The sequence below is a fragment of the Porites lutea genome, chromosome 9, assembly GCF_958299795.1.
Source record: "Porites lutea chromosome 9, jaPorLute2.1, whole genome shotgun sequence".
Lineage (NCBI taxonomy): Eukaryota > Metazoa > Cnidaria > Anthozoa > Scleractinia > Poritidae > Porites > Porites lutea.
In genome coordinates, this window is record NC_133209.1 from 3,821,173 (window position 1) to 3,834,805 (window position 13,633).

The window sequence follows — 13,633 nt, forward strand, 5'->3', positions numbered from 1 at the left end:
GTAAAAGACAAGAAAACATTATTGTTAAGAGAAGATCACAAAAAAACACGCAAGTTATAGCCCTGTCACGTTATGTCAGACACAAACGTTTTGCCGTCCTCTTCTTCTTGCCGTCCTGTTGCGTAAACTCACTTGGATGAAACGCTCCTCGCGTATGATATATCGCACCTCGAATAAAAAAAATCCTTCTCGTGTTTGGCCACCAGATCTTCATCATCAAAAAATTTGCGACGTTTAGCTTTGAATTTCTTAAGAATAAGTGTTTATGTGTGTTAATGTTTAGCCTGTTTTAGGCTCTTAGATAGTAGGCATGACGCGTAAGTGAAACAATGTGAGCGCGTGATCCAGGAAAAGCGGGCGGTGGCGGTTAAAAGGAAGGGAGAGAGACATCCTCTACCCTGTTTCCTCTCGTTTTACTCTCGTGTGCGAGCTTTCCAATTTCGCGGATCGGACTATCTCGGAGCCTGGAACAGGCTACTCAATGTTTCTACCGATATCCAGACACCTCGAAGTCGGTCTTGCAAAACACTTGGCTGCACCTTATTTCTCAACTCACTTCTCAAATATCTGGATGTCAGATGAAACACTGCGCGCCGTAATTAATATATTATTTATCGCCCAATGTAAGACCAACCTTTTCTTTCGGTGAGTTGAGAACCGTCTGTAGCCACTTATAAAGGTATCCACCGGTGACAAGGCCATTTGGATCGAAAGAAGGACCACACTGCAACAAGCCACACATAGCCTGAAAATAAAGGAAGGACATACATTTTTTTCGTAATGCCGTACAGAGTATCCTGGTTAATAACAACACGCAAAGTTAGATCTAACACTTACATGAAGAGAAGCCAGCTCCAAATCATTGCTCTGTGCACTTGCAACAAGCGGAGTTCTAAAAAATAAAAGAGTTCAAGAAAACGATTTTGTTAATGCATATCGACTAAACGACCTGAAGAATGAGACTTACTGCCTTTACAAACTTATGAGCTAACGACTGTCCAAGTGGACAAAAACAATATTTACTAATCCATGTTCGATGCTAGCCTCTCTTGAGGTCTTTTACCAAAACACCCCATGACAGTCAGATTCATTGCACAAACATTAATTCATGTCATGAGTAAGGAATTTTTTATTTTGAGGCAAAAACACAGAGATCTCTCTAGCAAAACGTCCCCAGTAGCGAAGAGCGATGTGAGGCAGTGCTGTAATTGCAAGCTACAATCTGTACAAAGCATTAGAGATAGTTACTTTTCAAGTCTAGAAGCCTTCACTCCAAAGTGGGCACACCAACTGCTGAACAGGAAAAACAGGCTACAGCGCATGTCAGCAGGTAAAAGACTTCTTTGAAGAGAGGCTGCAGAAATAAAAATACATAAAAAAGTAAATGTGACATTCTTATAAGGCAAACAAGCGGCCAGAAAAGAGCTACCAGACGAGCAGTGGCTCTTTTTGCAAAAACTTTCCTGATTGCTCTCTGAGTGCAACAAAAACCTTTGTAGTCGCTTCTCTCTGGCCCCGGTTGTTTCTGAACCCGGATAGAGCTATCCACCGGAAAGATTACTATCCAGCGGATAACGTTTCCACTGGATAGAAATTTATCTAGTGGATACCGATAGCCACCTTTTCAACAACTCGGGCCCGGGCCACAGTTCATGACTTGCTCAAGCCTTAACAGTGCGTCTTTTTCGTACCACGTGAGTGCGTCAGCCATGGATAACTCTCCCGACTCCGTGAATGTTGCCGTGCGTGACGTAACAGGCAACACTGCACTTTTGCACTCAGGTCATTCCTTGTGGAAGACTACAAAAAAGTGAAAATACCCTGCTTTTAACCGCTCACGAATGCTTGATTTTGACCAACTCGAAAGGTTATGATTGCGGGCTTCTCTTGGCCGCCAGCAAATATAAGGTTTTGACTCACCAGGAACGGAGGTGATCATCTTGTAAATAAAGCGCGCGAAGTGAAGTCTAAGCTGCATCACAGCAGGCATGTCCTTGTCGCTTTCACTCTCAAGGTAACACCTGCGTCAAAAACCGGAAACAGTAAGGTTATTGTTATTGGAAAACGAAAATTATTTTTCTGCGAAAAAAAACACAAAGCTTTCCATCTGATATCCAAACTAAAACTGGATTCGTAAATGAAACACTCTCACCAGTGTTTGGTAAAGTATCTGAAATGGCTTACAACTCGTCAAGAGATCGATCGTTGTGCTTGTTGCCTGACCAAGGCTGAATCTCCTGGATCTCATGTTTGGAAAACAGATGAAACACTCCTAATAGTGTTTTACATATCACCTCTCGGTGTTTGGATATCAGATAAAACACTCCTTCTGGTGTTTAAGTATAACGGTCCAGATAATATGTTTCGTGTATTAGAACTGTATCGCCTGGATCTCATGCCCTCTTTGTTGCAAAGTTCGACGAGGACCAAGCTTGATCGCCAAAAGAAGTCTTAAACAACACAAGTATTAGAGCGGTTTTCACTTGACTGTCGTAAAACCAAAACCAAAGTAAATACACTAGCCAACCAAAGGACGTAGTAAAACCAAAACCAAAACCAAAACCAATCCCAATTCGACAGTCAAGTGAAAACCGCTCTAAAATAAAAAGAAAGTGTAAACAATACAAGTTCTCACCTGGTTCCCTCGATGTACTCAATAAAGGTTGGGCTTAATCCATCCTCAGCCACAAGTTCACTTGCACTAAAAAGAATCAAATAAAGGTTATTTTACTCATGATAATTCTTTTGCTGTCACCAAAGGGTTGATGATCACACATTCTTACCTGTCACTGAAACAGCCATGTTCAGCATTGAGCTCAAATATCCGCACCAAATGTGCCCTTAGCACATCTCGCTTTCTTCTTCTTCTCACACTCTGCAAGTAAAGGATAACGGGAGTACGTTTTCAGGTGACTGCCGTGATATGCAAATTCTTTTCTGCATACGTTTGGAAAATAGAGAGCTTTAGATTCTGAGACCAGGAAAGACCAGGACGACTGCAAACGCGAGATTTTCTGAATACTGAGTATTGCTCACGCGTGAACTAGCCTCATTTTGGCGGGAAACGTGATAGCTATCGCCACTCTACTAAGAGTTTTAGCGAGAATGTCCTAGTGGCAGGAACAAGTTATTAAATGTAAGAAGTTTTATCATTTTGCTATCGGGAAAGGGCTTAACCTCCTTCAATAAAAATAACCGTACTGGTTTTAGGTGAAAAAAGGTAAAATGAAGATTTCCGGGGTGTCTTTTCGTTCTCGTCCCCAAATGTAAAGCTCTCTAACTTAACGACGTTTTCCGGCCACAATATTGCCTCACCTCTGCTCGTCTGTCAAGAACCTCGCGGAGGACAGGGAATTGAAGTTCGTCAAGAAATTCTCTGCAAGTAAATTTTAAAGATCTCTTTATTGACCACGCCGTCTTATACAGCCAAATTTAAAGCAATTCCTTGTAAAATATGTTGATAAAGATTCCTTCGACCTGATGTAAAAGGTCTCTGGTCATGAAGATGAGCGTTATTAAAATAATGTTGTGATCGCATGTTATTACCTGTAAGAACTGGGGCTAGTTCGTCCAAGCCCAACAATAACTGCCTCTCTGATGTCATAACAATCGCTCTTGAGCAATGGTACGGCAAAACGGAACAAACTGTCCACCATGCTCGGAGAGGGCGGCTAGAAAAAAAGATAAGAGTGCAAAATGTAAGGTAACAAGTTAAAATGAATAATACCTTGTAGCTCTGAACACATGCAGAATCTGCTTTTTTAAGAATCGTCCTCATCAATCACACATTCTGTGGAAAATACAACGAACTAGCTATCAACTCCACCTTAAACTCAGCTGATAAAACTTACTCTGGAGTCTCCCTTGGTTTCAGAACCTTCAGACGATGTTCTAAAAAGTACAGTAAAAGAGACGTTAGAAACATGACATTTGCAGCGATATTAAACTCCATGTCCATATAGCCCGCCAAGTATTACCTGCAGTATAAAAATGAAAGCGGTTGAGTTTCACTCAATCCCTACTTTATTTACGCTCGTTCACAGAAAAGCTTTTAAATCATAGGTCATATACTGTACTCTTACTGCACGGGTGATTTTCCGAATGAAGCTGGAAGACACATCAAATGTCGGGTAATCCACAAAGGATTTTTTTTTGTCCCACTTTTAATAAACATTTCATCAATAAACGTTGAAACATCTAGATGCAACAAATTGTCTCCTTTTGATTTTTTGTTTGTGGTTTACAGGTGTACCCGATAAGTGTTTCTTAGGGTAAGGGTGCAATTCGAGACCAGAGGCAACAAAAACAACAATTTTATTCCACATAGTTCAGATACAACAGTAATTACACACTCAGTTAATTAATTACAGGTGTAAGAAATCGGAAACATACTTTCCCGCCAAACTTAAGGTAAAAAGGGATGCTAGGCCATCGCACGGACACGCCCAGCAGTATGTTAATCCTGCCCAAATAGGTACTTTCTGAGGCCGGCGACAGCTCATCCTACCGACAAGAACTTCACCATGTGGTAATAAAAATAACGGTGAACTACTCACCCCCCATCCTGCTCTGAGGAATCACTCCTCAATGGCGGAGACCGAGGATAAGCACAACAGGCAAAGATGAGATAATTTCTCCACAGACAAACATGGTTCAAGTTCATGGTTTTCTTCGTTGAACCTCTGCTGTAAACTGACGAAAGGCTGGTAATAGAATCTATTCCAGAAGCACTGCAAATAAGAAGAAGTTGTTTAGCACCACTGCAAAGGAACTTTGATAGCTTTAAAGTGGCTAGATCACAGCATTTTCGATTATTTTGCTTATTTTGGTCAATAACGAGCTTTAAACTACAAATTGGGTGGGGAAAATGTTTTTTTAATTTAAAAATCACGGCCACGTAACACTTAAACAAGACGTGATTTCCAAGCACTTTATATCACATTTTCATACAAACTTGAAGAAAGTCGTGTCGCTATTTTTCAAGTCTACCTGAACGCAATCCGTTTTAATCTTTGCCAGTTTCGCCCAACGGTGCCACCTTTTGGCTTTCTGTATCTGTTTTGCGCTGCATTTCAGTACGCATTTGACATTTCAGTGAACTTTATTATCTTTCAGTAAGTTCTTAAATTACCTACATGTACAGTAGCACGATTTATCCCCTTAACTAGAATTGAATCTCTCCTCAAAGGCCACCTTGGGGACAGAAGAAAGTGACCGATGTGGGGAGGTGGCCGTTTGGGCAGATTAACAACTGCATCGCTAAAATGGAGGTCGGGTGCCTGGAGTATCCAGGGGCTTCCACTATTGGCAGCCAGCCTCTAGACTGAAATAATGCCCTCATGACTGGCACAACAGCACTACCCAGCCATGAGCCCCACACAAAAGGAAAGGTCGAGGCACCCATCCGTCACACTGGAAAACATCAGTGGAGAAAAACAAAAGCTACAACAACAACGAAGCCTAGGGAGAGGAGGGGGGGAGAGAAAATGGCTGAAAGAACCTCATCGGCTGAAAAGGCAAGAAGGAAACCTGAACGCGCCCAATGAATCACATGACCGATGCAGCGAGCTACTGGGCATGCGCATGCCAAAAGAACGCTGACCTCTGGCACTTAAGGCGCTCTTAGTTGTTAACTCCTTTAAATTGAATTTAAATGCATTTAAATTGTATTACAAAACGTAAAAACAGAAGTAGCGTGCGCATACCCTGGATCAATAAACGAATACACGGTGATTAGACGATTGAAGACGTTAGGCCAACTATATTGTAAAGCAGACGGGCATAGTTCTGGGAGGTACCACTTGTTTAGTAGACCTGCCATGAGCGCTGACCAGAAAGTACTGTGTAAACCCACGTTCAGCTGTTCTCCAGTCTCCTTGTCCATGTTCCCCGTCAGACGTTCATTCACGGTTAAGATGTCGACATTACCTAGAGGTCCTGTGAAAAGCTAACAAGAGAATTGATCTATTACTTAAGGTGCAGGAACTGAATCGTTTCACACCAGAGGGCCTAGAGGCAAAACTTAACAAAATATAAAGCGCAGAAAAGCAGTTCGCTTCATACAAATTACTGCATGTGAGATGTTTTACCTCAAAGGCTAAACATCGGATTTCATCCAAACTCTGCCTTGTCAAGTATAATAAACAGCATCGCAAGGCGGAACGTTCTGTCCTCTGCATTACTTTTGAATGGTCACAAGTAGTACCATGACAAAAAGTACTCAGAAGACGTTTCATTTGAATCCACACGATTTGGTCCACAGATTCAAAAGTTAGAACTATTTTATTACCCAGACCAGAGTGAGTATCATACCTTCTCACTTTGTGGTATGGAATGAAGAACTTTCTCAAGAACGGTTGGAAACACCTGATCTATGACATCAAGCACAAGTTTCTCAGTTTTTTCCTGCAAAAAACAGTACGACCATGAACGACTCTCTCGGGTTTCACCAAAGTTAACTAAGTTAACTTTATGTACAAAGATCATTGTAGGTCGGACACCAATTTAACCCTTTAAGTCCCAAGAGTGATCAGTATCAAAATTCTCCTCGTGATATCAGTGCTTTATAACACAGATTGGTGATGAGACGAAGGAAGATGATCACACAAGATACAATGAGTTGATACTTCAACACCTTCTCGCTAGCTACTTTTATAGGAAACGTATAGGGGTTTTTAGCAAAACACAGCGTTGCAATGTTGGAATAACGTTGCAACCATTCGAAACAATATCGTAACAATGTTGCAACGCTGTGTTGCGCAAAAAATCGTCCCTGCGAATCGTCTCGAGTAATGTCACCTTTAGCCACTGGATAGTGATTTATCTGGTAGATAGCGCTTTCCAACGTATGAACGACAGGGGTCAGAGTGATAACATCATGAAGTACAACGCAAAATAGTTAAATATCAAGCAACAGTCTCTTCTACCTTCTCACTAAGATCCATTAAACTGCATAAAGTTCGAACTTCCTTCAAGACAAGAAAGGCCAGCTTTCTTATCATGGGATGTATACTGCAATGAAACGCAAATACGATAAGCAATTGTTATGGATTATCATGTGAAGGAGTGCGCGCTCGAAGCAAATCCTTAGCTGCTGGCTTAAGATAAACAAACCCCTACGCCATTTCAGTCACGCCTAGAAATTGGCGTGTTGTTCTGCTTATTCCTGTTGTTTTTCTTATTCTTGTAACTATAAATTATACTGGTCAGTAAATGTACCTGCAAAGCATTACAAGCGAGAAGCCTTCCACGCTGTGCAAGACTGTTATTCTGTCAACTTCTTTCTCATTTGGCAGGCTATGAGCGGAGAGTTCCAACTGTATATCTTGTCCAGACTGAAACAAAACGAAAGCAATTGTCGTAATGGAGCACCGTCAATGCCTGTGAGATAGGAAAAAGGTTGTGTGCGACCTAGGATTTTTTGCCCCAATAGCACGCGCCACCATTGGCGACTTTGAGGTCACCTGACCTTTAACAATGAACCTGTTTCCCGCCAAAAGTCTACCCGCGAACTCTGACCGACAGCCGCCGTGATCATCTTAGATATCTACAACGCACTGATATCTTTGTTGCCTTAACAAAGGCGACTGGGGACTGCTACAAGCATAACCCTCGGCTACCTTCGTAGGAAACAAAAACAAAATTCGTAGCTGTTACCCACCTTTAAATCTCCGTGACCAGCGGAGAGAGCAGTCTTCCAATGACCTAACAGCTGAAGCAACATGCGCATTGCACCGTCCAGCAGCGACGGCAAGTTGTCTTGAATCTCACGCTGAATAACATTGATAAAACCTACAAGAGGTAACGAATCTTAAGTTAACATTTGTTTTTCACATTTCACTTAATTAGAAAGAAGATTTTATCCGATATCTAGGCAACCGTAGGGAGGGGTAGGTGGGCAGTTTCCCAGAAATGTATAATGACCCCAAGTTCAAACGTTATATCAGAGCGGGCTCTTGGTGGGTTTAGACCACAGAGTATCTGGATATGGGATGAATCAAAAGGAAACGCAGTTAGCGATTAGAATTCAACAGTCAAACGCCCTTCAAGGATTTCTCGTCATGCATTCAGTGTTAACGAGTAAGAAACAAAGATTCAATCTTCTTGACAAAGAAGAGATCCACTTCGCAATGAAAACAAAGGGAAAAACAGATATAATTCACAGATAACATGCAACTGGCATTTAATTACGAATAACAAAATTAACATGCTGTGCATAAACGTACCTAGAATGGCGGTCTCCCTCCAGTCCGGAAAATTAAGTACAAGAGATTGAAGAGCTGACAGGGCCAACCTACAAAAGCGCAAAAAGCAAAGGCTTTAAGGGGCTGCCGGATTACACAACCCGGGTTTGCCGAGGTCACTTTTATCCTGGCATTACATTAGACAAGCAATCCTGAAGCAGCCATGTTTACAGAGAGACTGGAAGCAATGCGCATGGGCATTGTGTTCCCCGCTGTCCTGTTGCCGGCGAGCGTTATTACATGGCAAACTTTTTTCAACCCGGTTCGCCGTGATCCCGGCTAACCAGGCTGGCTTGGTTGTCATGTAATCAGAAAGTAGCTTTTCGCTGAGTTTAATCGAAGTGCCAAGATCGTAACGATGAATGGTTTAAAAAGAAACACTTCTCGACCAATCAGAAGAAAACCCAAACAAACAAAATTCCTAACAAAAATAAAATACCGATAAATTAAAGCAAATCTTACAACCCTTAATTAATGCGACACATAAAAGCCTTTTTTTCATCTGAAATGCACACTTTTAAGTTCTTTGGAACATTCCTCGATTAGTAGCTCAAAGAAAAACTAGTGTCACGAGAAACTAAAGTGAAACTTAAATTACAATGAAACTCTTACCCTCGGAGTTCTTCATCCCTGTGAACAGTTAGACGGGAAAGAACATCCACAATTTCCACTTTCGTCATGCCTTCCGGAATACACCTTCAAAGAAAAGAGCTATGAATAAGATTGACACGTGGAAGCTTTTCAATTTGTTCTCGGAATGCTTTCATTCGACAATTGATATTTTCAGTTCAAAGTTTCCAGCATAAAAACGTTTGAAAAGAAAACCCAAGTTCAAAGACATTCTAAAGCCAACATTCCACGAAAAGTGAATGTTTCCAATTTTATTTTTATTTTTACACTTTCAACTATTATAATTAAGAATTAACACCTTGGGATTGCAGCAATGCATGTCCTAAAAAGTTCTATTTTAGGATCAACCTTTGGTTTTCTCTCACCCCTGCAAAAAAAATAAGAAATAGCAGACATTCAGTTAGACTGAATTATGGTACAAAATTTGATGAAAAAAAGAGAGAAAAATAAGCCTCAGATATGAGGTGAACAATTTCACTGACTCTTTCAGCCCAAAAACTTAAAATGCAAACGTAATGGTTAAAATCGATTTAATCGTGACGCCGTCAACTACTAAGAGGAACTTTCACGTGATGTTCATGAAAACTCTCCAAAAAAAGACTCGCATTGAAAACATTTGAAAGTATGCTTTTTACAGGATTTTACAAAATGAAAAGGCTTGATTTTTAACACGTTGGAGTTAACGCACTTTAAAGTTAATACTAACGCAGAAAATTCTTCCTGCTCCTTTTGCGAACAATGTGAGTTCGTCATCATCATGGGCTTTCCAACTTGGATATCTAAGGCTCTTATGATGCTGTCCAATGCCCTCATGATGCTGTGAATGGAAAGACGTACTCACGTTTAACATCCTTTGTATTAGTTATCCACGACGAAGGATTAGAGACCTTTAGATTCGAGGACTGATCAGAACGACAACGAGGACGAGAATGACGTAAGGTTTTTTCATGTATACTCCAAAAGAGACGAACTTTCAGTTGGTAAATAAACCATCCCGGATCAGTCCACACAAAGTTTTACAATACAGTCTCTCATTTACTAGGGAAGAATAATTAGGGGAGGGGAGGGGGGGGCTTATTAACTTTCTTCCCGTGAAAAAGGGGGAGGGGTGTATGAGAGGGGGGCTCAATAACGGATTTACAGTATTACAAGAAGAAATTTCATTGTGATCACTCGCAGGGCGTAAAGGCTTAAACAACAGTACCTGTGATAGTAGTTTGCCAGTCCAATACTGCTTGCCTGGCTTTCAGTAAGATTTTTCATGGAGGCCACTCGCTTTACTCTCACCGTACTTCCCGAGGGTAGAGGAGTAGTGCTTGTTGGCATGGCAGGAGGCTCTCCACCCTTCAAAAAAAAACATCTCTACACTCGAATACATGGAAAACTATAATGCTACGCAGCATCTGATTGGAGCTGGTGTTAAAAATAGTTCTTATGAAGGCATACTGTTTACAGTACTCTATTTCTTTGTAAGATTACCACGATCAAGCGCTTTCTGGGCAGCCACCTCGGTTTCTAATCTACCGAGGAGGCGGGCATCGGAGGTTATAGCGTTTGTAAATTTAATGCCTTGTTACAGGCACATTTGAGACCAAGATCGTTTCATACCTTTCTTTGCAGACTATCAGCGATGACAAAAAATGCCCGAAGACCAATGTTCATTCTCTGAAAATAAAAACAGAGAACCACTATAAAAAATAATTCTCCATAAAATGCACCTAAAAAAAAAATGATAGGAATGTATCATGAGTAAACTATAATTGTTCAGATTAAAAATGCATGTACTGTTAATAGACGAAGTAATTCAGGTGTATCACTGATCACACCTCAGGACTTATCTGCCGAGAGTTTCTTCCAACACTGAGCAAGTCAAAGATGATGTCATTCATAGCAAAGTCTAGCTTTTCCTGAAAATGAAAATCGGATACAACTTTTAGTAATAATTTAAAACAAAAAAAACACTGTAAAAGAATTGCCTGATCATCAAGTAAAGAATAATTATTGATTATTAAACAAATTCTCCTCACCAGTGCCATAGGAAACATATGGATTACAGTTTGGGGATTATCTGATCATCCCGATTTGTATGATTAGATAGCGTTTACTCACCTGGGCTATAAACTGGATGATCTTCACAAAGTAGTTTAACGGAGCTTCCCTGGGAACAACGGCTCGTGATCCGCGAGGAAACAGGACATCAGTGATACTTCTCAAACGACTTAACAAAGAAAGAGAACAAAAACAAATTGAATACATTAGTTTAGCTAATTAACACTTATAGACAGGAAATGAGTAGATTTACATGAAATAATTATTGGCAATTAAAATGATTAATCAATACATGTACCTCACGGTTGCTGTGTTACTTTCACCTTTAATTCTGACCATGTAAACCCTACAAAAAGAAAAGTTGTTACGCGATACATCCCCATAAATGCTACTAAGGTATCATATTAAAAAATAAGCAACCATCATTTTTTGAATTTATGGAAAACGATAACCTTTCAGAGGGCAATCAGCCTCTACCCTACTGTTTAAAGACCTAACAAGGACATAAAGCATTACTGTAAAGAGGAGAACTGGCCACAGGACACCACCCTGCAGGCCACCCAACACTACCCTTCTAGAACACCTGCAAGCCAGGAGTCAATCTCACAGGCACTGCTTCCACAGCTAGGGGCTGATCAAAAAGGAATTATGGAGGGGCAAGGAGAAGCAGAACCAACAGTTGAAGACAACACACAGGCTTCATACTCTTTTGAGCTCTTCAAATTCCATGACTTTTTACAAGACCTTTTTACGTTTTCCAGGGCCTTAGGTTTAGCTGTCACTTTAACTTTCCTTTTTTTTTGGCGTATTTTTGGACTTTAAACAGTTCAACAGACACAACTATGGTGTCACCCACACTTTGTGCCGTTTGCGCTAGTTAATTACTCCTCTTTATCTTACATTGTCATTGCCTTGTCATCTATAGTAACTTATCTATCTACCAAACAAAACTTTAATTTTCCACGACCTTCCAGGGCTGGAAAATGAAATGCTTAAATTCCATGACTTTCCGGGTTTTCCACGACCTCTACGAACCCTGAACACAGGAAGCACAAAGCTGATTTAAGTCTAACTTTGACTGTAAAACCTGTGAAAGAGATTCTTATGCCTGCCAAACAACTACAAATGCTGCTCCCAGCAGGATTGATCTTGACCAATCTAAGTTTCAACATTACGTATAACTCACAGGGTAGCTGGATGCCTACTATACTGAGTTGCTGAAGTTCTTTCTGATACTAGGAACTAATGGATTACCATAATTACACATACATGTACTTACCACACTAATCTGTATAAACACTCCATTGCTACTTTTTGCATTTTGACATCCCTTTGCTATAAGCACAAAGAAAAGACGAAAATAATGTAAAAAAAAAACAGTCAGTTGTCTGATACATATAAAATAAGATTCACAATTTAAGCAGATTTTCTAAACAATATTTACTGCAACATCATTACTCTGTACTTTAAATATATTTAAACGAACTGTTTCTTTTTTTCAGGGCTAGGTATATAGTTACCTTTAGAGTTCCCAGACACATACTAAGGAAACTTGGCCAGCTACTAAGGAAAAAAGCTTTCTGACTGACACAGAGTAACACAGTAACAAGTGGGTACATAAGCTGCAAACAAAAGAAAAAAAATTAAATGGAACTAAAACTTATATTAATGTGCAGCTATAATATAACTCAACTTTTATTTACAGTACAGCTCTCATAAACAGCAAGGGCATTGCAACCATAATTCCGAACATGTAGAACATGAGGAACAGGTGGAACAGGAGGAATAAGTAAAAAAGGTGGAACAGGAGACACAGGTGAAAAAGGAAAAACTAGACTGCAAAACAGTCGGTTTTTTCCTCAAAATCAGTAAAGAAATCGGTAACGCGTGGCGTAAGAGTCTCATGCGCGCGCACACGCCCATAGGGCGTGTGAGGCGAGAGAGAAAAAACCGACTGTCCGTTTTCCATACAATGAGTTCGTTCCGACCAGGGGGTTCAAAAATGTCGTCGAGCTGTCAAAAATCTGTTCACAACCCCGCCCTCTTTATGAAATTGATACACTCGGAGATTGATTTCGAGGGAGAATACCGCGTGTTATTGTCTGCACTTGGCTTCGAATCTTGACGCTCTAATCCGTTAATTCTAAAGCATTTTTTGGCGTTGCTTCTCTGTGAAATGTAGTATATATAGTGGGGGATCAAAAATGAGTGGAAGTGGCCGTACAACAACAAAGCCTGCCTGCTCCTCGAAGAGGGAGAAAGCCGAAAGTGCCAAGCGCTTCGGATAAATTGTAGAATGTGCGGCTGTTGTTTCAAAACACAGTTCGGCAATTTTACGAGTGGATGGATATGCTCGGAAAATGTGTTTGCTGCGCCTACCAGCAAAGGAGAAACGTTACCAAAGTGGGCCAACCTATAAAAAAACGAAAAGTTCGTTGTCCCCAAGGAAGGAGAATCTTTCTCCACAAGAGTTTTCTCCTCGTGCGGAACAAAGGTTAGAAACTGCCCCGGGAAACTGCACAGCGATGCTTTCGCAAATTAGAGAAGAACTTTCCCTGCCAACTGACAATGAACAATTATTGCGATTGAAAAGAATGAGTAAATCCCCTTATTCCAATCCACGTCTTGGTGATTTAGCTCTGTAAATCACTATCTGTGAGAATTTAAAATCCTGCTAAAAACGCTAACGAGCTGGGCCCAGCGTGACAAAA

The 13,633-nt window shown here is 40.7% G+C and overlaps 1 protein-coding gene across 1 annotated transcript in view; it reads right to left on the reverse strand.

Moving 5' to 3' along the window:
• The window catches only part of LOC140948559 (protein furry homolog-like), a 47,522-nt gene that overhangs the window by 20,831 nt on the left and 13,058 nt on the right, over positions 1 to 13,633 (reverse strand). Inside the window, exons 11-36 of the mRNA XM_073397812.1 lie at positions 12,443 to 12,544; positions 12,202 to 12,257; positions 11,221 to 11,268; positions 10,983 to 11,091; positions 10,700 to 10,780; positions 10,482 to 10,538; positions 10,078 to 10,217; positions 9,580 to 9,690; positions 9,172 to 9,240; positions 8,856 to 8,939; positions 8,226 to 8,293; positions 7,661 to 7,791; positions 7,219 to 7,334; positions 6,927 to 7,011; positions 6,313 to 6,405; positions 5,706 to 5,947; positions 4,557 to 4,730; positions 3,852 to 3,891; positions 3,547 to 3,671; positions 3,316 to 3,376; positions 2,784 to 2,875; positions 2,636 to 2,701; positions 1,921 to 2,021; positions 1,249 to 1,354; positions 838 to 892; positions 635 to 745 (exon numbers count right to left, since the gene is read on the reverse strand). Coding sequence (XP_073253913.1) covers positions 635 to 745; positions 838 to 892; positions 1,249 to 1,354; positions 1,921 to 2,021; positions 2,636 to 2,701; positions 2,784 to 2,875; positions 3,316 to 3,376; positions 3,547 to 3,671; positions 3,852 to 3,891; positions 4,557 to 4,730; positions 5,706 to 5,947; positions 6,313 to 6,405; positions 6,927 to 7,011; positions 7,219 to 7,334; positions 7,661 to 7,791; positions 8,226 to 8,293; positions 8,856 to 8,939; positions 9,172 to 9,240; positions 9,580 to 9,690; positions 10,078 to 10,217; positions 10,482 to 10,538; positions 10,700 to 10,780; positions 10,983 to 11,091; positions 11,221 to 11,268; positions 12,202 to 12,257; positions 12,443 to 12,544 — 2,523 coding nt within the window. The remainder of the gene's footprint in view (positions 1 to 634; positions 746 to 837; positions 893 to 1,248; positions 1,355 to 1,920; positions 2,022 to 2,635; positions 2,702 to 2,783; positions 2,876 to 3,315; positions 3,377 to 3,546; positions 3,672 to 3,851; positions 3,892 to 4,556; positions 4,731 to 5,705; positions 5,948 to 6,312; positions 6,406 to 6,926; positions 7,012 to 7,218; positions 7,335 to 7,660; positions 7,792 to 8,225; positions 8,294 to 8,855; positions 8,940 to 9,171; positions 9,241 to 9,579; positions 9,691 to 10,077; positions 10,218 to 10,481; positions 10,539 to 10,699; positions 10,781 to 10,982; positions 11,092 to 11,220; positions 11,269 to 12,201; positions 12,258 to 12,442; positions 12,545 to 13,633) is intronic.